Source organism: Ruditapes philippinarum, unplaced genomic scaffold (genome assembly GCF_026571515.1).
Source record: "Ruditapes philippinarum isolate M1 unplaced genomic scaffold, ASM2657151v2 ctg13999_1_1_1_1, whole genome shotgun sequence".
Classification (NCBI taxonomy): Eukaryota; Metazoa; Mollusca; class Bivalvia; order Venerida; family Veneridae; genus Ruditapes; species Ruditapes philippinarum.
In genome coordinates, this window is record NW_026858090.1 from 1 (window position 1) to 23,153 (window position 23,153).

The following is a 23,153-nucleotide window of genomic DNA, read 5'->3' on the forward strand; positions in this document are numbered from 1 at the left end:
AAAAAAAACATTAAAACATTCATGCAGTTAAAATTATGAAAACTTTAAAGCAACTATCATCAAAGGCAATATCTCATAATTATCGGCTTTATATGGAACATACCTTCACCTTTCAAAATACAGAGCCAGTAACCATCCCCTTTTTAAGACTTAATGTAAATGGGGTAACCAGCACATTTCAGTTTGTCGTCTGCTGTAATTAGAATCCTATCCCCCAAAGTCTCTGCCTCGTCCATATGGACACCATTATTGTCCTTCCTTAAAGATGAAAGTTAAATATCAGCTTGTTTTATATTCTATCTTTTAACTCCTAAAATGCTAGCAAAACTAGTAATTTGCCTAAATCAAAAGCAGCCTGGACTTTTAATGCATTATGCAATTATGTAAAAACAAACATAATAGCTTGAACGGGTTAGGCTAGCCAAAAAAGGTACTTAACTTTCAACCTTCACTATTGATAGTTCCCCATTTTTTATAATATTTACCTCCTTGCCAAAAGTGGGTCAATTTTCTATATCATGTGACCCTATGTTTTTTCCCTTTTATAATGAAGAACAAAACTGGTGGGTCACTGGTTTGTAGATTTAATTTGTAGTAAACACTATAATTCCGGGATACATCATACATCATGCCAAAATTGTGTAAGTACAACACATAGGTCTACTTCATCTACATGTAAAATTACAAACAACTTTCTTTAACCTCAGGTTGGCCCTAACTTTTTAAGGGGAGGGAAAAACATTTATGAGCAGATAAAGAAAGGGACCTAAATTACCTAAAAGTTAAGAGTAAAAATCAAAAACAAGGTTTTGACATAGTTGTTTTCTTATAAAATAACAAATTAACCTTAAAAAAAATAGCACTTTGGTTTTACAATCATTTAAATTAACATGCTTTTTCGGTTGGTTTTTTATAGAAAAAAAATTATCGGTGAAAATATAAAAAACTGTTATTTCACTGTTTGAAACAAGTGAAATTACCACTTTGATATTTTCATTGTTGTGAATTTTAAGCCCCTTTCGTTGTTTCAGTGAAATACCAAAGCAGCATAGAACTGGAAAATTAACTAAATGATGTCACATCGTATTATTATGTGGTGCGCTTTTAATTTAGCATTAAGTTAAAACGTCTTTTTCAATGTTTATTTGCATAGAATAAAAAGACAATTTGTTACCTAATTGCAAGATCAAAACATATTTCACCTCGTGAACACCAAAAGTTCATATTTTACTTGTGGCTGCACCACTCGTGAAATATACCTTTTGGGGCTCACTCGGTGAAATATACTCTGATCTTACACTGACAAAAACAAATATCCTAAAAAAAATGACAAAATATGAAACAAGCAATATAAACAGCTGATTTAGGTAAATTGTCAAATTCTGTTCTAAATATTAAGGAAAATAACTCAACTGAAATTACAGTCATCATTTCAACTATACCTGTCTTGTATTAAGCGAGTAGATTCCAGATGGCTCTACGTGAGTAGGGGTCAAAACCGGCAGTAGGTTCGTTCAAGATCACTCTGCGCGATCCTCCAACAAATGCTATAGCTATAGAAAGTTTTCTCTGCATGCCGCCAGATATTGCCTCTGGGTGTGAATCCCCTTTATTCTGTGAGCAAAATATTAGTCTATCATTGTAATATTACGTAAATACTTTTAAGAAACCTATTTATAGATAAAAGTTGGGCTGTTCAAGACTTTATTTTAGTCGGGATTTAAGTCAACACCAATACCAAAATACAGGTATTGGTGACTTTCCAGTTTAACTTCCCCAGATTCCTCCTTTGTGGATCTGAGGTAAGAAAGCACTGGCATACTGCAAGCAAGCTCATGTGAAATAATCAAAAGTCACTGTCAGGATTTGAACCCACAGTGTTGTTTAAGCATATGTTTGACTGTAATCCTCTGTGTAACATAGATCTAAAATATCCATTGATTGCATGATTTCTGAAGTTAAAGAAAACAAGCAATTATCATAGTATTGCAAGCAATCCATAAGTTCCCAATACCGGTTAGAACCTAATCCAGTTTAATGTGTAAAATTTGCAATAATTTTTTCAAGCCTATTTGTTGCCATAGCAACCAGAATTATCAACATAGGGAAAGAAAAAAAGATGATTGCATAATCTAAGACTGCCATCTACCCATATGTCAAGTTTCATAAAAATATTTCCAGTACTTTTTGCTTTATCACTGGATCCAGTTTATGTGTAAAAAATTTGCCATATTTTCAGCCTATTTGTTGCCATAGCAACCAGAATTTTCAACATAGGAAGAAAAGAAAAAGACGTCCATAATTCCAAGACTGCTATCTACCCATATGTCAAGTTTCATAAAAATATTTCCAGTACTTTTTGCGTTATCACTGGATCCAGTTTATGTGTAAAATTTGCCATATTTTCATCCTATTTGTTGCCATAGCAACCAGAATTTTCAACATAGGAAGAAAAGAAAAAGACGTGCATAATCTCCATACTGCCATCTATCCATATACCAAGTTTCATAAAAATATTTCCAGTACTTTTCACGTTATCGCGGGATCCATTTTTGTGGACGGACAGACGGACGGAGGGTAAACCTAAAGTCCCCTCCGGTAAACCGGTAGGGGACTAATAACGAATACATTTTGCTTTGTTAACATTTTGATATGATTTGTGCTTATGAAATTATATATTAAGCAAAAAATATATATATTGTTAAAATTATGGAATGCGACTTATATTTGAAATGTTTTATGATAATATTTTGTAAGATGATGTATTTTGTACAAGTCTGAAACAAAGTTTATGTTTTGTTCTGTTTTAAAAGAAAATGTACATGCGTAAGTACATATCTACCTAAATTACTATCAATGTGTCCGAAGTCATTATTGTGTTTCTTGTCTCAGATCTCTAAAGCATTTAAATAGAAAATCTAGAACTAAATTCTATATGGCAAATAGACTTAAAACTACCATTTACTGTTACAAATATGTTTTTAAACCCTTAAATCTAAATCAGCAGATTATACATAATTTCATTATCTGATTATGGTAACTTCTTACCTTTGAATAATATCTTGTATATCTCTAGCTGGAACACCCTTCAAACGTGAATAAAAACAAAGATCATCATTGACGAGGTAGTAACGACGTCTGCTACGATGAATTCCGAACAAACGTTTAAGACTACATGTTTCCCAAAGTGATGTTCCACACCAGTAAGAGCTTGTGAATGGAAAATACCATGGCTTTGGTATACCATAAGATCCTAAAATAATAATAAAGAGTGCCATAAGATTATACCATAAGATCCTAAAATAATAATAAAGAGTGCCATGAGATTATACCATAAGATCCTAAAATAAAAATAATAATAAGTGCCGCGGCCTTAATATACCATAAGTTCCTGATGTAATGGAAATCACTTTGATATACAAATTTAATAACCTGTCTCTTGTATACACAAGTTTCTTAAATAATAGAAAATACAAAGACTTTGTTATACTGGAAGTTCATTAAATTATGAAACAATACCATGGCTATAGTAGACAGTATGTTTCTGAAATATTATGAGCCTTGATATATACTAAACATTCCTAGAGCCTTTACTTAAACCGAAATCATCAGAGTTATGTAAATACCGTAGTGACAACACAGCCAAGGCTTTGCACAAAATGATACATAATGTATAATAAAGTGCAAGTAATTATGTCTTCAATACCATTAAAAAATAATTTTTACGCATGTTTTCATGAATATTTATTTTCCTCGACTGGTTGCAGAAAAATGTAGTAGCTTTGTCTATCACAACATTCGGATTTCAATTATTTAGACACATTGATTTAATTCGAAGTAAATTTTCAGTCCAAGGCAATTCTAATAATCAGGGTTAAACTGTATAGACCCTTTCATTTAAGACCGTATTCAACTTGTCGCCCTTGGATGACGTTATTGGGGGAGACGGTGGACAATGCCGATACGATAAAGTGCAGTAATAGAGGGATATACAGATCTTAATCCTTTTTCTTTTAAGATTGGCAGATTGAAATTGCCAAAATTTTGTGTAATTGAATAAGATATTACATAAAAAGGATGGTGAAATGAATAAATATGTTTACTATAATAAGGGTAATAGTAGACCATATTCCTGCATGTGTAACTGATCATGATTTTCATTAGATTCTTAAATTTAATAATGAAAATTTTACCAGGCAGTTAAATCGTACTAACTTGCTTATACCAGAGATATAGATAATGTATCTATGTCTCTGCTAATATACAATACCCAAAAGATATTTTGATTTTGAAAAATGTAAGGATTCTGTAGTTTCGAAAAACGGCTGCGTAATAATTAATTGCAAGATACTGGTTTATTAAAAATCATTTTGATTTAAACATTACTAAGACAAAGAAAAGACAAGCAATTATCATAGTATTGCAAGCAATCAATAAGTCCCCTACCGGTAAGAGCCCAAGCAACATTCTGAAGGGCCATTGGCCATTCACTTAGGTTCCTATTTTAAGTAAATTTGTTGAAAAAGTTCTTTAAAAATGATCACAGGAAACAGTTTTTATGTACAGACAGACGGACTGAAGGACACTCTAAAGTTATTTTTTAAACATCCCTGTTATCAAAATATAACATTTTAAAAAAATCCTATCATGATTGAAGAAGTTGGAGTAAATTACCAATTTCTCAAAAAAAAGTCTAAGTTCAAAAGGGGCATAATTCTGGAAATAGTCTTGCTAGAGTATTGAACACTCACAAATGTTGAGTGACAATAAGAAACATTTATATGAAGTTTGAAGTAGATACATTCAGAAAAGAAGTTATTAAAAAAAACAATGTTTTTTTCATGAAAATCTTAAGTTCAAGGGCGGTAATTCTGATAAATTTTGTGCTAGAGTTGTAAACCTTGTCACATATGATGTGGTTGATGACAAGCAACTTATATTTAAAGTTTGAAGAAAATACCTTAAGAAATAAAGAACTTATAGTGAAAAAACTTAAAAACTAGAATCAGAAATCTTGAAATTCAGTCTATTTGTTGCCATAGCAACCAGAATTTTTCAACATAGGAAGATAAAAAAGGATGTGCATAATTTCCATACTGCCATCTACCCATATGTCAAGTTTCATAAACATATTTTCAGTACTTTTTGTGTTATCACTGGATCCAGGTTATGTGTAAAATTTGCCATATTTTCAGTCTATTTGTTGCCATAGCAACCAGAATTTTCAACATAGGAAGAAAAGAAAAAAACGTGCATAATCTCCATACTGCCATCTATCCATATATCAAGTTTCATAAAAATATTTTCAGTACTTTTTGCGTTATCGCGGGATCCAGGTTATGTGTAAAATTTGCCATATTTTCAGTCTATTTGTTGCCATAGCAACCAGAATTTTCAACATAGGAAGAAAAGAAAAAGACGTGCATAATCTCCATACTGCCATCTATCCATATATCAAGTTTCATTAAAATATCTTCAGTACTTTTTGCGTTATCGCGGAATCCAGTTTTGTGGACGGACGGACAGACGGACGGACGGACGGACAGACGGACGGAGGGTAAACCTAAAGTCCCCTCCGGTAAACCGGTAGGGGACTAAAAACAATATAAATCTATGTAATTTAAAAAAAAATGTAAAGGCATAAAAAGTAAAAATTCTTTTGAATGTACATGACTGTATACTATTTGTGTCGGCAAAAAATGCACTCTCTAAAATCGTACATCACACCAATATATTTAAGCTGGTAAAGTAATATTTTCAACTTGATACTTTTTAATTCATACTCTCTTTTTTATCAAATATTTATAAAAAAAAGAAAAAACAAGTTGTGAAACACGTTCACAGAAATTCGTAATTAACTGAATTATAATTTTACGTATTTTTGACTGTGCCAGTTGTTAGGACTCTTGATCGAGTATAATCAAATCGGTAAGGCATGACCAATAAAGTCCCTAGGATGATCCATAACAAAATTCGGACCATAAATATTTTGACAACTAACAAAAGTGACGTAATCTGGTGTAATGTAATAACTCTAAAAAAATGCACCCTGGTAATTTATGATATCACAGGCAAGTGCCGCTTGTATATACAACATATGCAACCTGTTAATTAATATGTTACGGCCCAGTGGCGCTTAAATATACACATCTATTTATCTATGAAATAAGTTACTGGGAAAAGGTCTATAAAGAATAGATTTTTAATATCAAAATTATCTTATTATCGTCTGTTGTGAATCTAAAATTATAAGTCAATGCCACATGGTTTTCGTTCTATCCGGAATATTTATAAAATAATATCCTTCACTGGTTCTTTGAAATATTGTTTTATACGGCATAATGAAGTATTGCCAGAATGCATTCTGTTTTTGTTCTATTAAAGCTTGAAAAACAATTATTAAAAGACATTGGCAATCTTATTTTCAGGTTTGTCACAAATACGCCGGAATTTTCTAAATGACAGAAAATAACACAGAAAACTAGAAAATGGCCATTTAAATTTATAATAGGCAATTTCAGTTTGTATGGGTGTTTATAGAATATTAAAATTTGATTTAGTTTCTAGCTTTTTATCCTGGCATTAGAGAAAATCTATATCTAATAAATATATTCACTTTGAAATTTCGCTGTTTCACTTCGTAGCGAGAATTAATCTCAATCTTTGTTTTTGTATTCTTTTTCTATTGTCTTGATATAAAATTTATGTATGCATGCGTAAATTTTTACATGTTATAATCATAACTGAACGATCAGTATTTACGCATTTAACTTTTCATTAAGCTAACTGTCTATGCGGCATGCATAGTTTTATCCCCCATTTACGTCACATCCGGTAAGGGAAGTAACTCGTCACTGACTGTTATCGCTTAAATGAAAGGGTCTATAGGGTGTAACTAAGTTGATGGCAGTTTCGATGTAAACACTAGAAAATCCAGGATGATTTGCAAGAAAAACGGTTAATTACATTAACTGGTTAGTTCTGAATAGAATAAAAGACAAAGTTCTAATTTAACTTTACCTGGATGTACATTCTCTATATACCAGGCCAGTATAAAGTAAACAACTGTGTCCACTGCTATTATTATCAACACAATCTGTAGACTAAAATTATCATATTCCCGTGGCGACACATGCAGGTTCTCCCACTGTACACCTGAACCTTCTAACTCATAAAACAGGAACTACTTCCCTCCTAGACCCAGAGCTGATTTCCGGAAAAATAAGTTTTATAACTGAGGTTAAAAAAATACAATGTTTTCTGTTTCATTAATTTCAATTTTCTTATTTTTAAGACAAAATATCCCTCAGAAATGTTCTTATTTTTATTTCACAAAGTATTTTTAGTTTTGGTGTTCTGTTGTAGTATATAGACAGTTTATAACTCACTGGCCATTTCATAACTGAACCATATTTTGGTTTTATTGCCTTCTGTGAATTAGAAACATTATAGTGACTTAGTATTTTGGTTTAACTACAGAATTTATTTAAGTTTGATTGTGTATGAACCTATAAGCTTATAATAGACACACTTTTCAAATCTGCTCCTGGAACCAACCTGTACTGAGGTAAATGTGTCTAAAATGTCCTGCTCAAGGCTGCAATGTCTAATGCCCTTGACAAATTTTACTTTTGTTATAATCTTTAAATTCTACACTTAACTTTCTAGTGTGTCACTTAGTTACAGCAGGGTAAGGGCCAACATGTATTATTGTTCATGAAGTTTTATGTCAGATACTTACAGCTATAGTTTTAATGTATGCTGGTATCCTGGTCCGCGTTAAATCCTCTCTGATGGCTATATACATGTATGGTGTATGTTATAAAGTAAAATATACCCGCACATGCTGCAGCAAGTTTAGCTCGTGAGAACATACTGTCAATTAAAAACCTGAAATACAACAGAAAACAAGAAAACAACTAAGATGCTTTTTACTCAATTTTGGCTTCAATAACACCAATTATTGATTTTCAATATATTGAATTTCGGGTATATTTTTTTATTGTTTTATCATATTTTTCCGTTTACACTATATTATATGTTATTTTTGTTTTGGTGTGATATATGTGGATATATTACCTGTTAAGATTTTATATCATCCGAGCCGTTTATCTTGGCAGGTAATATATCCACATATATCACTCCAAAACTAAAATAATAATTTTATTACCCTTCCCCTGCCGGGTTAAGACAATTTTGATATAAATCATTGCTACTTCTTATGAAACGTCGAAATAAGATTCCCTTTAAGGTCCCCTTCACCACAACATGATGTCACATAAATACATGACGTATGTTCTTTCGAACCTAACGAAAGTTAACAAGAGAAAAGGAGTAGTCTGTTGAACGCACTTTTTTGGAATTAATATCAAGCTTTCACAAGGTCATATTTGTTTTCAATACTGATGAGAATATGTATCATTACTCTATTTTGGTAAATATTTATCATTTGACAGTTAAAAAGTGCTTGTAAATCGAAATTTAGTGTGTATATTACCCGTCTGGCTCGGTAATATCAATTTCTTTTGGGTGACCAATATCCAATCAAAAAGGAGAAAAAAATCTGGAAGGGTAATAAAAGATTTTTAAATATCACGTTTTCAGGCTTTACGACCAAAGTCTAGTTCCTTTAAGTGATATACTTACGAAAAAGCAATAGAAGACAGGGCAAACATTTCCAGGAACATAAACACTATGACTGGATTACTATGTGATAGTACACTTCCATAGTATAACATCAACGTCAGCGTTACCACGGTAACAGTCATCTGTACTGCGGCAGTTATAAACCACGCCCACCAGTGTACACTGTCTGATAAGCCCATCATCTTCATTACCTGTAACTATGAATAAGTTTTATAATATACTTGTGGAATACAAAACTAATGAGTGAAATATAACCTATACTGTTTATCATATATATCATTAACCCTACATCACTCATTTCTGAAACAAGAGGCCCATAGGGCCCTGGATCTCTCACCTGACAAATAGGTCAAACGGTCAAAGTGGAGCCCCTTTTCACCCCAGAAGCTCAATTTGAAAACAAGGAACAGCATAATCTGAACATTTTTTGTACACTGACACCAGGAAAATTTTGGTGTAAAATTATTTTAAAATTGAACCAGTGGCTGAGATGTTGTTTAGCTCTTGTTTTCTAATTTTAGCTCTGGCAACCATTTTATCAAACAGTTCAGTCTGTAGGCTGTGAAAGGTAAAGCTAATAAAAAGATGACAGAAAAAAAGAAGGAAAACAAACATTTGACATGCCTGGGGATTGAACTGTTGACCTTAATCCCCTGAGGTGGGGTCAATTATCACCTTAGGGGTTTTATTTCAACAAACATGGTAGAAATACACTAAAACGTGTTTCATGCCAAATATCAAAATTTTTTCAGTTTTTACTATACACATAAGAGAAAAATCAATGACCCTTTGGGCCGGGCTTATTTTGACCCTAGGACTTTTAAAAGCACAAAGTTGGCAGACATCTATTAGAAGATGTTTTATGCCAAATATCAACGCTCTTTTGGATTTTCACAAGAAGTTTTTATTTTTAATTTTTACTATATACATGACTATATATATAAGGAAAATCAATGACCCCCCTGGGGTGGGGCCAATTTTGACCTTAGAGCTTTTATTTGAATAAACATGGTAGACATCCATTAGAAGATGTTTCTAAATTGCCAAATATCTAAGCTGTGGCTCTTTTGGATTTTCACGAGAAGATTTTTTAGTGTTTAGTTTATACATATAAGGAAAATCAATAAATCAATTAAAAGCAAGTTCAGTTTTCTTGTTTATAGAATATTCTGCTTCAGTGTGACATTTTTAATAAACAAGTATACTATAATAAATATACGTTCATAAATGCTTGTAAAATATTTTATGTAAACCAAAAAAAAAACATTTTAAGGGATATTTAACAAGCAATATCAGGAGAGCAAAAAAAGTCATTTGAAGACAAAAGAAATGCAAAATATAAGAGGTACAATATGTTAACAAAAATTTTCAAACCTCTTAATCTTTTCTCCTTTTCATAGACATTTTCTGTACGAGCATAGCGACTGAATAAACCCATGACAACATTAAACATAGCAGTATAATATGTTGTATTCTTCAGATAAATCTGAAATCAAACATTTAATGTCATATAGAGGATATTTGTTTTGCATGTAAGATTGAGATATATTTCACTGAGTGAACACCAGATGCAATATTTACACGAGTGGCATAGCCACGAGTGAAAATAGAATAGCTGGTGTTCACAAAGGAAATATTTTTAAATCTTATATATAAAACAAATAAATTTTCTCTTTATTTCATGCTTTTTAAGTGATTTTAAGTATTTTTTACTGATTTTGCCGTGTAACGTCTTGCATTCTCCTTTATGACGTCATCACATCATGATGTCACATCATCAATTTTGAAATATAGTTCTGTGAAATTTCTCTAAAGCTCCATCGGCAGACGGGCAGGCAGTGAACCATTGCTTATTTAACAGAGTATCAAGGGAGACAACTCACGCATCCCACAGCCAACACAGATATGGCATTCTGTGTAGAAAAGTTCCTGGACTGGTTACCGGCTTTCCAACCTGAATATCAATAATTGCTCTCTCTACCATGTCCTGTATGAATGAAAGTTCCTGGGCTGGTTACCGGCTTTCCAACCTGTATCTCAATAATTGCTCTCTCTACCAGGTCCTGTATGGATGAAAGTTCCTGGACTGGTTACCGGCTTTCCAACCTGTATCTCAATAATTGCTCTCTCTACCATGTCCTGTATGAATGAAAGTTCCTGGACTAGTTACCGGCTTTCCAACCTGTATTTCAATAATTGCTCTCTCTACCAAGTCCTGTATGAATGAAAATTACTAAATATGAATTATGAATAATGCCAGGAATTTAACAGTATTATGGTGCTTATTAATTTGCTCCAAGTTTGTGCACGAGCCAGCAGAGCTTTTGGTCATGCAATGAATATTTCAAAGCAGTCAATTATGACAGAAGTTTTCATAGTAAAATGTTTGCGGAACTCAAGAGGTATTGTGGTCTGCAGTTCTTCTCTTTCTGGCCAATATATGAAATATATGAAATGTTTCATTCTAACAAACATAGTATGTATAACCAAAGTAAATATTCTTGATAGTGTGGAGGATAAAGTCTTAAATCTATATGCCAAATCTTACAATGGGAAATTATGTTTCAGTCTCATAAGAGTGAGCAACATATTCTCAAATGCCTCAAGACACATATTCTTTTTCATTTAAAGAAATGGTGACACAAAATCCATAACCACCATCAAAGTCAGAAAATACTGAAAGCCTGTGTAATATTTTACTTCCTCATTGTCTTCATGTAGAATGAGTTCAGTTCTGATTTTAAAGCCTCATTCTCCGACAACACTCTCTGAATTTCAGAATTATTATTTAATGCTTTCCAGTGTTTTATTGTAATATATATCAGATAATTATATTCTGATAAACCACTAGTGAAATTTATAATTTTCACTGTAGCCGGACTATATATCTGAATGCAGATGAAAAGAAAATCTAAAACTAAAATAACAGGCAGAAATAAATGCTGTCATGCGTAAATTTCGCTTCTTTAGGAAAATAAAGTCGATGTCATCATACATAATGTTAAAAATGTAACAAAATTAGAGAAGTGTAACAGACCTATATTTCAAAATTGATGATGTGGCGTCATGATGTGATGACGTCACAAGGGAGAATGCTGGACGTTACACGGCAAAATTAGTAAAAAAGTACATAACGCCCCATGAAAGCAAAAAGGTACCAAGTGACATTTTCATGTTTTCGAGAAAATCGCGTTTAAAGATTTGAAGTTCCATATCAAATCAGGTTTTTACAACATGGCAAAGAAACTTCACATATATTTAGATAATATTTGAATGTACATGCTTAAAAAGTTGGAAAGCTTATTTATAACTAATTAGTGATAATTAATCAATTAAAGGAAATGGTTCCTTTTTGCACTAATAAATATTTTGACTGACAAATGCAAGAAGGTACCATATGAACGCTTGGCCCCTTTTTGCATTGTATGATTTTTAACATTTGCTGTCGAATATATCAAAAAAAGGTACCATATGGCAGTTGGCACCTTTTTGTCCCATCAATATTAACAAAAAGCATCATTTGGTTACAATTTTATTCTACAATGATACAAATAATAAATATGAAATTCTTGTGTTTTCAGTAAATGTCTGATACAACTATCACACTACATGTTTTGAAAGTCTTCCTCTGAGACCAATCTCAATGCCTATGTCAAAATCTCTTACATTGTTAGTAAAAACCAGAATCATTCTCATCCGATTCCATCGTGACATAATCCTTTTCTTTCCTGTATGTTTTTAAGTGGCATTATAATTATGGAACTCTTTTTGGATAATTTTCTTTGCACACAAAGTAACCAAGTTATTTTTCTTTTGAATAGAAACTGGAGGTTTGGTATCATAACTTCATATATTGTTCACTATTTGTCCACTAATACTTTATGATTCTGTATTCTGAGCTTCTATTTCCATAAAATCTTCAGCATTAAAGCTCTAATTTACAAATACTGATTTTGGGCTTCCCTTTGGTACCTGTATCCATTCCACTTGTAGCCAGTTTACTCTTTGTCCGTCAATGGATGTTTTGAGTCTCGGACACTGTTTTTTAATGAAGTATTTGAAATCAAAAACATGGTTATATTTCATTGGCACAGCAATGTATGGCTGTGATTTTCTGGCCAGTGATATAAGAGAACACAACTGAATGATACATAATTATACAGAAATTATTTTCTTTGCCCCTTCAAGAGTCAAGTTGTCACTCCATCTGTGAGTGACCCGATACAAGAAATTTGTGATAAATCTTAAACTTGGAACTTGTGATAATATAAAAGAAGAGACGAAGCTATGAATCAATTTCTGTTTTGTCCCCCGTATGAATCTGAAAAGTAAATGACTTATTTGACATAACCAGTTTGGCAAGTAGAAAAGGGTTTTTTATCAAGCAGGATGCTATTTTACATGCCTCTCTTTGCAGTTGGTTTTATCCCATACATGACTGCAACATTTTTGTCTCATAAGAATATACTGTCAAGTTGTGTAGCAACAGAGTTTTCTTAAATAGTAAAGCTCACTCACTAATGAGCAAGGGGTTGTTATGACGGCCTTGAGATCAAAACATGCAACATAAACGCATGTGTCACCTTTTGCTAAAACTTTATTTTAAATCTTTTCTTCTTGTGAATTTTCTTTCTGTTTTTTGATGTTCAATATATTGTTCCTTGATCGTGCCATCTAGTGTGTTTACTGCCTACCTATATGTATGTTGCTTAATAGGTTTTGTTTCCTTCTTTTCACTTTCAATAGTTTACAGTTTCCACATCTTTCTAATGTTTAAGTCATAGTCATAAGATAGGTATTGTTTCTTTCAGTTTTTTTCTTGTATAATGAGATTTCATTTTAGGAAATTACTCTTTATGCTGTTTCATCAATTTAACTATATCATAATCTAGTTTATTTGCAGATGTACGCTTCCCTATCATGCTTCTCCTTCCATATAGTTGGCAAGAGTACAGTCAATTACTTTTCTTTTTAAGTCCACATTTTTGTGAAGAAGTCATTTATACACTATCATTATCTTCGCACTGTTATCATTCCTCAATTTAAAACAGAAACAATACTCTGGGACTTATATTTGATGGCCTTAGCAACATCTATATTGTTTTTTTCATTAAAAAGCTAAAAGGTACCAAGCAAACAATTTAATATATAAAATAATCTTAAGGGTCGTAAATTCTTTGTGTGCAGAAAGGGACCAAGTGACACATAGTTCCTTTTTGCATTAAAATAAATGCTCAAAACATATATAGTCATATAATGCAAAAAGGTACTATGTGACACTTGGTACCTTTTTGCTCAAACTGATATGCATATGGTACCTTTTTGCATTACTAAATGGGAAAATATTGACATAGTACCTTTTTACATAACCTTATATGTCTGTAAATAAACATGATACTATAGAGATATTTCTACAGATTAAAGATAACATTAAAACATAATGAAAAATGTTAAAAAGTCAATTTTGGCCAAAATGTCGCTTGGTACCTTTTTGCTTTAATGGGGCGATAATATCACTTAAAAACCATGGAATAAAAAGAAAATTTATTTGTTTTACATACAAGATTGAAATATATTTCATTCGAGAACACCAGCTATTATATTTTCACTCGTGGCTACGCCACTCGTGAAAATATTGCATCTGGTGTTCACTCAGTGAAAATATATTTCAATCTTACATGCAAAACAAACAAATATCCTCTATATTTTACTATCTCATTCATTTTATGTTTCTTGATCATTTTCCTTACATGGTTGTAAAGACTTCCCAGGGCCTTCTGTTTTCCCTTTCCAAGTAAATGTACATGTCTCTGTTTCTACTTCATTGAATTCAAAAATTACTGATTCGCTGGACAATGTTAAGCTGTCAGTGTGTCACAATGTGTTGTAAATTTAAATTGAAATAAATGAACTCTAAATTACCTTTTACTATCCGTTTCAATCTTTTTTTTTTCTTCAACACTGATTTTGTTGGAGTCATAGCACCATCTAAATTAAGCGTAGGATCTGAGCGATGATACCAGGTTTTCCTGAAACAGTCAAATATTCAAAAATTTAGTTTAAAAAATAACATGAGAAATAGGTTTTCATATGCATCTGGATCTATTATTTAATGTAAGACAGAATTGTTGATGTCGGAGATGATGGCGCATTGGGCCAACTGTTGTATTTACATTTCGCTCCAGATTTACCTTATATTTACTCAATAATTTTATATTTTGCAGAAATAAATAACACGAAGCTTCATATATTATTTTATATGATTTGACAAACCTTTCAGGAAATGATTGGAGCAAATTTTAGAATACTTCGTCGGCGCATCTTTTTGCTTTATGTTAGAAATCCACAGTATTCGTTGCTCTTCTGTCAAACTCTTCGTAAATTCTCCTTCTCATTCTCTGACAGATGGAATTGAATAAAATCCCAAGCTATACCTTTGGTTTGCACGATTACTGCAACCATTAATCCAACAAGAAATTACCATTTCTGTTCTAAATTTAGATTGTTTACATATAGGTCCATTGAACCATTGAACTGTATTGTTTGCCAATCAAAATGGCGGCCACGGTAGACTGCACAACGGATGATGGGAAGTCATGACGTCACATCACAAATAAAAGGCCAGGCTGCATATCTATAAACTCTGACCAGACAATTGGTCTCTAATTGGAGAGTCTTCATTGAAATTTCAATCAGTAGCAATGTATGTTTTTAACATGAATTCCACACAGTTTAGGTTAAAAATCATGACAAAATAAATATCTTTCACCTGTATCCACACAAAACCAAAGTCATAGTAGAGTAAATTATTTGAACCGGGGCTCGGGTACCAGAATGGTGGTCTAATTATGTTGGTTTCCGGATTTAATGTTGCGTTTTGTCTGATCTTATAGTGTACATGTGACGGCAGTGTGTACATGTGATCATTTAAGTTCTCGAAAACCAGCCCTGAAATATAACAATAAAAATATGCTATCATTATGATAAAATATATACATGTAGCAAAGCATTAAGAAATTAAACTGCTTTATAAGGTATTATAAACATTACATCACATGCTCTAGACAAAATAATTTACTATGAAAAATAACAAAGAGCAATAACTCCAACATTATACAAAATAAAGTTCTAGTTCTTTTTCACTTCTTTATGAGATTTATCCACCAATAAAGTTTCATAACACTTATAACTTTTGAATTATGCCACAGTAAAAAGTAATATAAAAAAATACAAAGAGTTATTAAACCAAAATTATGCAAAAAAAGAGTTGTGATTCTTGTGTACTATATTTTTGTAATAATATCTATCCATCTATGAAGTTTCAAAATTGACAAAGGCAAATTACTTAAGCAAAAGAAAGTTATTGTTCTTGAGTTATGCCTCATTCAAAATTTGCTTATCTATAAAGTTTAAGTTTCCGTTCCTTGTTGAGATATGCTCTGTACAAAAAAAAAATTAAAAAAATTTCCAAGGGCAATAACTCCAATTATATGCAAAGGAATTATCATTTTTAAGCAAGGAACAAAAAGCTGTTTATCCATCTAGTTAGTTTTAAGTTGATACAACAAACAGCTTTTGAATAACGCTCTAGACAAATAAAACCCAACATCTTTATGCGGAAATTATTATTCTGCATTCACAAACACAAAAACATTAATTTTGTATTTGAAATTATAACTTGAGTCAGATGTGTCACCTTGTTAACATTATAAGTAGTCAGTAAGGCATTTTAAGGCGACATAAAAATAAATAACAAACCTGCCACAACCGTGACATTATCTTGGAACTGTCTGTTTAAGAAATAATATTCTAGTTCATCCTCAGTACTGAAGCTAATGAAGATATTCATATCTACATCTTTCACCTGGTTTAGCCAAGTGCAGGCCATATTGTCCAGAAATGAGAATACTTGACACAATTTTGAAATTTCCTCCTTGAAATTTTACACTGAGATGAACAAGTAGGCACCATTATATAGCTAACAGTTAACAAATGCTTTTGTGAGTATAATATTTTCGAAAAAGGGGAAAAGCAACAAAATAAAACTTCCAAAATTTACATATAGGGCTATTTACCTGTAGAATATAAATCTGTTGACTAATATTCCCAGACATCTTCTGCCACTGTTCAGCATAGTATGTTATATTACTGTACATTGCCATGCTTGAATTCACCTATAATAATAGAGGGTTTCTTAGTTTTACAATATTTAACTCCCTTGACAAAACTGGCAGCCATTTGGGGGTCATTATTTAAAACATGTATAATTGAAAAATAATGAAAATATGTTCACAATCAAGTATATTGTCAAATTCTTTACATAATAATATGATGAAATGTATTATTCAAACACCAATATCAAAAACATTTTATCAGATTACTTGGAGATGACAGACTTGTGTGAGATTTTGATCTTATCTGAAGCATAAATAGTAAACTTCGCTTATAACTATACTCAGCAATCTTAGAGTCACCTAGAATTAAAATTAAGTGAAGTGAAAAATAATGCAAAAAAATACAAAAGATAAATTTACAAATTATGACTATTTGTTAACTTTATTGTTTTTATTCATGAAAGTAACATATTTTCAAGTATGTTTATGTGCTTGAACATGTAACACACCTTTTGTATAATTTTGTTGGTAAGCGTATAATTTGGAGCAAAGAGAATTTTGGGATTGTTGTACAAGATATGTGTCAATATTTCTATCTTCTTCTCAAAACTTTCCATATCCATATCTAAAATTACAGTACGGTCCTTTATGCTTGATATTTTGGTCACAAATATTAAGTGAAGGTGCTTTATTTATCGATATTGTATGATACAGTTATATCACTATGAACGTTGTAATATTTGGTTATTTAACTTTGGTGATAAATATATTAAAGCTAGGCTGTTTGGGTTATTGTCAGTTGGTCTTCTACGTGTAAGCCCACCATGTACCTTGGAATATACTGACGATGGATATACCCAGACACATCGAAAACTGCAATATGGTACCCAAGTTACCCAACAATACGTTTTGGTACCCAGTAATACTAAAATATCCCCAGATGTTTCCCCTATATACTAATTTTTACATACATGTAGTACTTTTTGAACTTGTACTGACTAGTATACTCAAGGGGGTCTAGAAGAAGAGCCCGTGACAACAATAACAACAACAATCATTCTAGAAGAAGAGCCCGTGACAACAATAACAACAACAATCATGTTGCATGCTTCAGTTATTCAAAGAAAAATTAATATTAAACATTTATCTCATATATCTCATGTAACCCCATTAATATTAAACATTTATCTCATATATCTCATGTAACCCCATTGATATTAAACATTTATCTCATATATCTCATGTAACCCCATTAATATTAAACATTTATCTCATATATCTCATGTAACCCCATTGATATTAAACATTTATCTCATATATCTCATGTAACCCCATTGATATTAAACATTTATCTCATATATCTCATGTAACCCCATTGATATTAAACATTTATCTCATATATCTCATGTAACCCCATTAATATTAAACATTTATCTCATATATCTCATGTAACCCCATTGATATTAAACATTTATCTCATATATCTCATGTAACCCCATTGATATTAAACATTTATCTCATATATCTCATGTAACCCCATTGATATTAAACATTTATCTCATACATCTCATGTAACACCCCATTAATATTAAACATTTATCTCATATATCTCATGTAACCCCATTGATATTAAACATTTATATCATATATCTCATGTAACCCCATTAATATTAAACATTTATCTCATATATCTCATGTAACCCCATTAATATTAAACATTTATCTCATATATCTCATGTAAACCCATTAATATTAAACATTTATCTCATACATCTCATGTAACCCCATTAATATTAAACATTTATCTCATATATCTCATGTAACCCCATTAATAATTAAACATTTATCTCATATATCTCATGTAACCCCATTAATATTAAACATTTATCTCATATATCTCATGTAACCCCATTAATATTAAACATTTATCTCATATATCTCATGTAACCCCATTAATATTAAACATTTATCTCATATATCTCATGTAACCCCATTGATATTAAACATTTATCTCATATATCTCATGTAACCCCATTGATATTAAACATTTATCTCATATATCTCATGTAACCCCATTAATATTAAACATTTATCTCATATATCTCATGTAACCCCATTAATATTAAACATTTATCTCATATATCTCATGTAACCCCATTAATATTAAACATTTATCTCATATATCTCATGTAACCCCATTAATATTAAACATTTATCTCATATATCTCATGTAACCCCATTGATCTCCTACAGACTTTACATCTTGCAGTAAACAGAGTAAAAATACTTACCATGATGTAGAGGGACTTTGCTGCTATTTTGGTGCGAGTTGTTTTTGTTGTCCGACAGCGCCACAGTAGAGGTTCAATATTCCGTCATATTGAATTAAAATGTTTCATCCTCTTCTTCTCAGATATTTCTGGCTATATATGAAATAAAGAAATATAAACATTGGTTTACCTCATAGCATGCTGAACTTATGCTCTTCTTCTTAGATATTTCTGGCTATATATGAAATAAAGAAATATAAACATTGGTTTACCTCATAGCATGCTGAACTTATGCTCTTCTTCTTAGATATTTCTGGCTATATATGGAATAAAGAAATATAAACATTGGTTTACCTGTTAGCATGCTGAACTTATGCTCTTCTTCTTAGATATTTCTGGCTATATATGGAATAAAGAAATATAAACATTGGTTTACCTTTTACCCTACTGATCTTATAATGGACTTGTCAAGCTTTAGTTTAAGAACAGTCCATTTGTTATTTAAGGTAATTCAGTATCAATATATATATATATTGAGAAGGCAACAAAATATGTCTGGTCAGAATGCACATACTTGAAGGGTTAAACAGTATAAAAACTAAAACCAGAATAATTTTATATGTGTTAAATAAACATATACATGTAAATAACCATTAATTACCAGAGATTGTGAGGAATATAATATAATATATATACTGAATATAATTGCTTAACTTAAAGACTTATAAATCAACAATTAAATGATAAATTACATAATTAATATGAAATTATCCTTCGAAATGTAAATTATAATTTACTTAAATTTTATAAACAGATACAATATACAAGTAGTGACCCAGGTAAATATTTACACTTAAACTCACCAATATACAATACTAACACCTAGGTAATAAGTGATTCACTTGACCAATTTCACACATACACAGTCATACAGTTCCACAATGATGCTGCTCCTCTCACAATGATGAAATCTGTCCTCAGATTGATCCACGCAATAACCAATCAATCCAATACCAACGACACTGTGCCAGGCCTCGACATTAGCGGTGGTCCGTTGGTCCGAGACCACCTGATTTTGGCAAGGACCACCTTATTTTAAAAGACACTGGTCCGTCGGACCAGTTGAATTATCTGGGTGGTGCAAGGCTCATTTGGAAGTATGGCGATTTGGTCAAAAACATGTTATAAACTTGGTGTTTAAAATCATTTGTCCGATAAACATGTAACTATACGGTTCATGAATCTCTCATCAGTTCAAGAAGTTTTTAAGTCATCAATAACTTTCATTTTCAGGCGCTTAAATTTTGTTTATGCAAGTTAAAAGAGGTAAGAATTTGTGATATTAATTTAGGTTTAAAAATCATTCAAATGATTCCATTGCTAGTAATTATGATATTGTATGGAACATTGGATGAACTTAAATTTCAGATACTTGAATAATGGCAGCAAATGAAATGAAATGGAAAAAAATAACTTGTAATTCTTTGCTACTTATCTTTATTTTAACGATAAGAGATCCATTTCTTCCAGAGTTAAATTACTTCAAAAGGTTAAAAATACTCAGTGTCAAAAAATAAATATCAACCAACAAGCAGCAGGGAGGTAAAAATTCTGTATGATAAGCTTGGAGAAAAATAAGTTAAACTATATTTAACGTTGGTATTATTATTTTTTTTATCCTTAGATATTTCCTTGTTTTTTAAAGACAAGAATTAGATAATCAGATTCTAAATAGTTTTATTAAAAATGTTAATCTATAAAAGAAATTGATCATGATTATAAGAGTTAGACGTACCATGTATCAGCAATGCATATTTGAATAACAGTAAGAAAATAAGACAGATACAAAATTAATGGTTTCACTATTTCCTAACTTAAGTTGGGAGAGTAGTCGTTTCAATATAACAATAACATAAGTACAAACCCTATTATGTATTTTTGAATGAGATAAAGAAAACCAGATAACTTTACGATAGATAATACCTACTGCATGACTTGCTCTCCTACATTTCTAATTAGATGAAAAAATATATATCTAAATATATCTGTTTTCTTTACTGTAAAAGGAAATTATACATCTTTGTCATCAATTCAAAGCATTTTTTTCTAAATCTGCAGTCAAAGAGTCAAAATTCAAAAACAATAAAATAATAATATAGTAATAATAATTGACCACCTGACTTCTGGAAGGACCACCTAAATTTTAAATCTAGTGGCCCGGCTTACCACCTGCTAAAAAAGTTAGTGTCGAGGCCTGTGTGCGACGTCAATCCACACAACTATGCCACGCCAATCCACACCACTGTACGACAATCCACACCACTGTACGACAATCCACAAAACTATACCACTTCAATCCACACCACTGTACGACAATTCACACAACTACACCATACCAATCCACACCACTGTACCACAATCCACAAAACTATACCATGCCAATCCACACCACTGTACGACAATCCACACAACTATACCACACCAATCCACACCACTGTGCAACGTCGATCCACTCCACTGTACGTCAATCCACACAACTGTACAATGTCAATCCACACCACTGTACGACAATCCACACAACTATACCACGCCAATCCACACCACTGTGCAACGTCGATCCACACCACTGTACGACAATCCACACAACTATACCACGTCAATCCACACAACTGTTACACGTCAATCCACACAACTATACCACGCCAATCCACACCACTGTACGACAATCCACACAACTATACCACGCCAATCCACACCACTGTACGACAATCCACACAACTATACCACGCCAATCCACACCACTGTACGACAATCCACACAACTATTCCACGTCAATCCACACCACTGTACGACAATCCACACAACTATTCCACTTTCCGTTCAGCACTACTTACTCTGCTTTGATATCCATATGTGGTATGAAAGCACTTAGATATTTTTTATACAATGGTATTAGTAATGATTTTCCCTTGTCGTAATGACAATTTTTACGCTTTGGTGATACAGCTAAAAATATCAAAACCAACTGATTAAGTATGCAAAAATGGCAGATCAATATTTTTGGACAAAACATGCATCATTGATAAGCAAGTGAAATCAGTTTGATATATTTATTTTATAAAGTATAGCTCTTACAATTGTAGTGTAACGCTCAGACCTGACTACTCAATATGAATAAGTCAACACAATATCATATTTATAAACGTCAGATATATGTATTTATTTAATATATAGAGGATATTCAAGTTTTTTCTATAAATACATGATTTATTTTCATTGAGTGGTATGAAAATAAATATTTCATGAGTGGCGGTAGCCACGAGTGAAATATGGTAATTTTCATGCCACAAGATGAAAATAAATTATGTATTTATAGAAAAAACTTGAATTTTCTGTTTATTATGTACATTTTTTCTCTTTTTTGCGATAAAATTTGAAAAAACTTTCCCTTAAATTTTGTGTACTGGTAGAATTTAAAAAGAAAGTAGTCCGGCAAGACACCAGTGAAAATACGGAGAAAATATGTTTCACTGCAGTGAAAAATAAATTTTTACAGTGAAAATACGGAAAATGAAAATACGCATTTTATTTCATCAATATTTCTCAATATTTCATTTATAAGTATATAATAAAAAATGTTATTCTATAAGATAAGACAATTGCTTAACCAATGTCTTTAATAATTTCACAATTCTTATACAAATACGTAAAACAATAAGAATCAATGTCAATTGCGTATTTAGCATAATTTAACCAAACAATTAAATAAACAATTATGTTTGCACGATATAGGTACAAATCCCCGCTTAAGTGATGACATGCCCATCAATTAACTAAATTAAGCATAGTGTCCGGTGACAGCTCATTATATTAAATATATCTGCCTATGTATTGTTGACTAATTACCGGCTAATTACCGTTATCCTACACAATAAATGTCATTTTGAGATAAAAATGATACGTTTCCAAATCAATGAATTCCATGACTAGGAATGAAAATCCAACCTGATTTATTTGGCAATGCTAAACAAGTAGTTTACAAATTAAACAAATAATTAAACTTTTTTTTTTTTTTTAAAGGAGTCACTTCTCCAAACTACAACGTTACACAATTCTCTTCAGA

General features: G+C 31.6%; 3 protein-coding genes and 1 long non-coding RNA gene across 5 annotated transcripts; 1 reads left to right on the top strand and 3 right to left on the bottom strand.

The window, feature by feature from the left end:
- Positions 1–7,747: 7,747 nt before the first annotated feature.
- Positions 7,748–9,269, bottom strand: LOC132752039 (ATP-binding cassette sub-family A member 2-like). Its single transcript, XM_060742311.1, has 2 exons — positions 8,647–9,269; positions 7,748–7,890 (listed from the first exon to the last, which is right to left on the bottom strand). Exons 1-2 carry the CDS (start codon positions 8,832–8,834, stop codon positions 7,752–7,754), a joined length of 327 nt encoding a protein of 108 aa, XP_060598294.1. The 5' UTR covers positions 8,835–9,269; the 3' UTR covers positions 7,748–7,751.
- Positions 9,270–9,945: 676 nt separating this feature from the next.
- Positions 9,946–16,478, bottom strand: LOC132752040 (ATP-binding cassette sub-family A member 2-like; the record flags this gene model as incomplete). The annotated part of the gene is given in 4 exon segments (XM_060742313.1): positions 9,946–10,600; positions 10,677–10,709; positions 15,416–15,594; positions 16,405–16,478. Coding segments are annotated over 4 exon segments (361 nt in total), but the record flags the coding sequence as incomplete, so codon positions are not given.
- Positions 16,479–16,720: 242 nt separating this feature from the next.
- On the bottom strand, positions 16,721–20,052 carry LOC132752041 (uncharacterized). Of its 2 annotated transcripts, XR_009628758.1 has the most exons (4): positions 19,894–20,052; positions 19,385–19,429; positions 19,052–19,183; positions 16,721–16,820 (listed from the first exon to the last, which is right to left on the bottom strand). It is a non-coding gene; the product is annotated as an uncharacterized LOC132752041 (long non-coding RNA). The 2 variants fall into 2 exon arrangements; XR_009628757.1 differs by having other exon boundaries at positions 19,052–19,429.
- A 1,259-nt stretch (positions 20,053–21,311) lies between these two features.
- LOC132752038 (platelet glycoprotein Ib alpha chain-like) lies at positions 21,312–21,946 on the top strand (the record flags this gene model as incomplete). Its single annotated transcript, XM_060742310.1, has 1 exon — positions 21,312–21,946. A coding segment is annotated over exon 1 (635 nt), but the record flags the coding sequence as incomplete, so codon positions are not given.
- Between the last annotated feature and the right edge of the window lie 1,207 nt (positions 21,947–23,153).

What these genes read in the sequence shown, in the direction of transcription:
- LOC132752039 (XM_060742311.1), bottom strand. Translation starts at nt 8,834, where the DNA reads ATGAAGATGATGGGCTTATCAGACAGTGTACACTGGTGGGCGTGGTTT. An exon ending in CTGTCTTCTATTGCTTTTTC is followed by an intron (nt 7,891 to 8,646) that starts GTAAGTATATCA and finishes GTTGTATTTCAG; the next exon opens with GTTTTTAATTGACAGTATGT.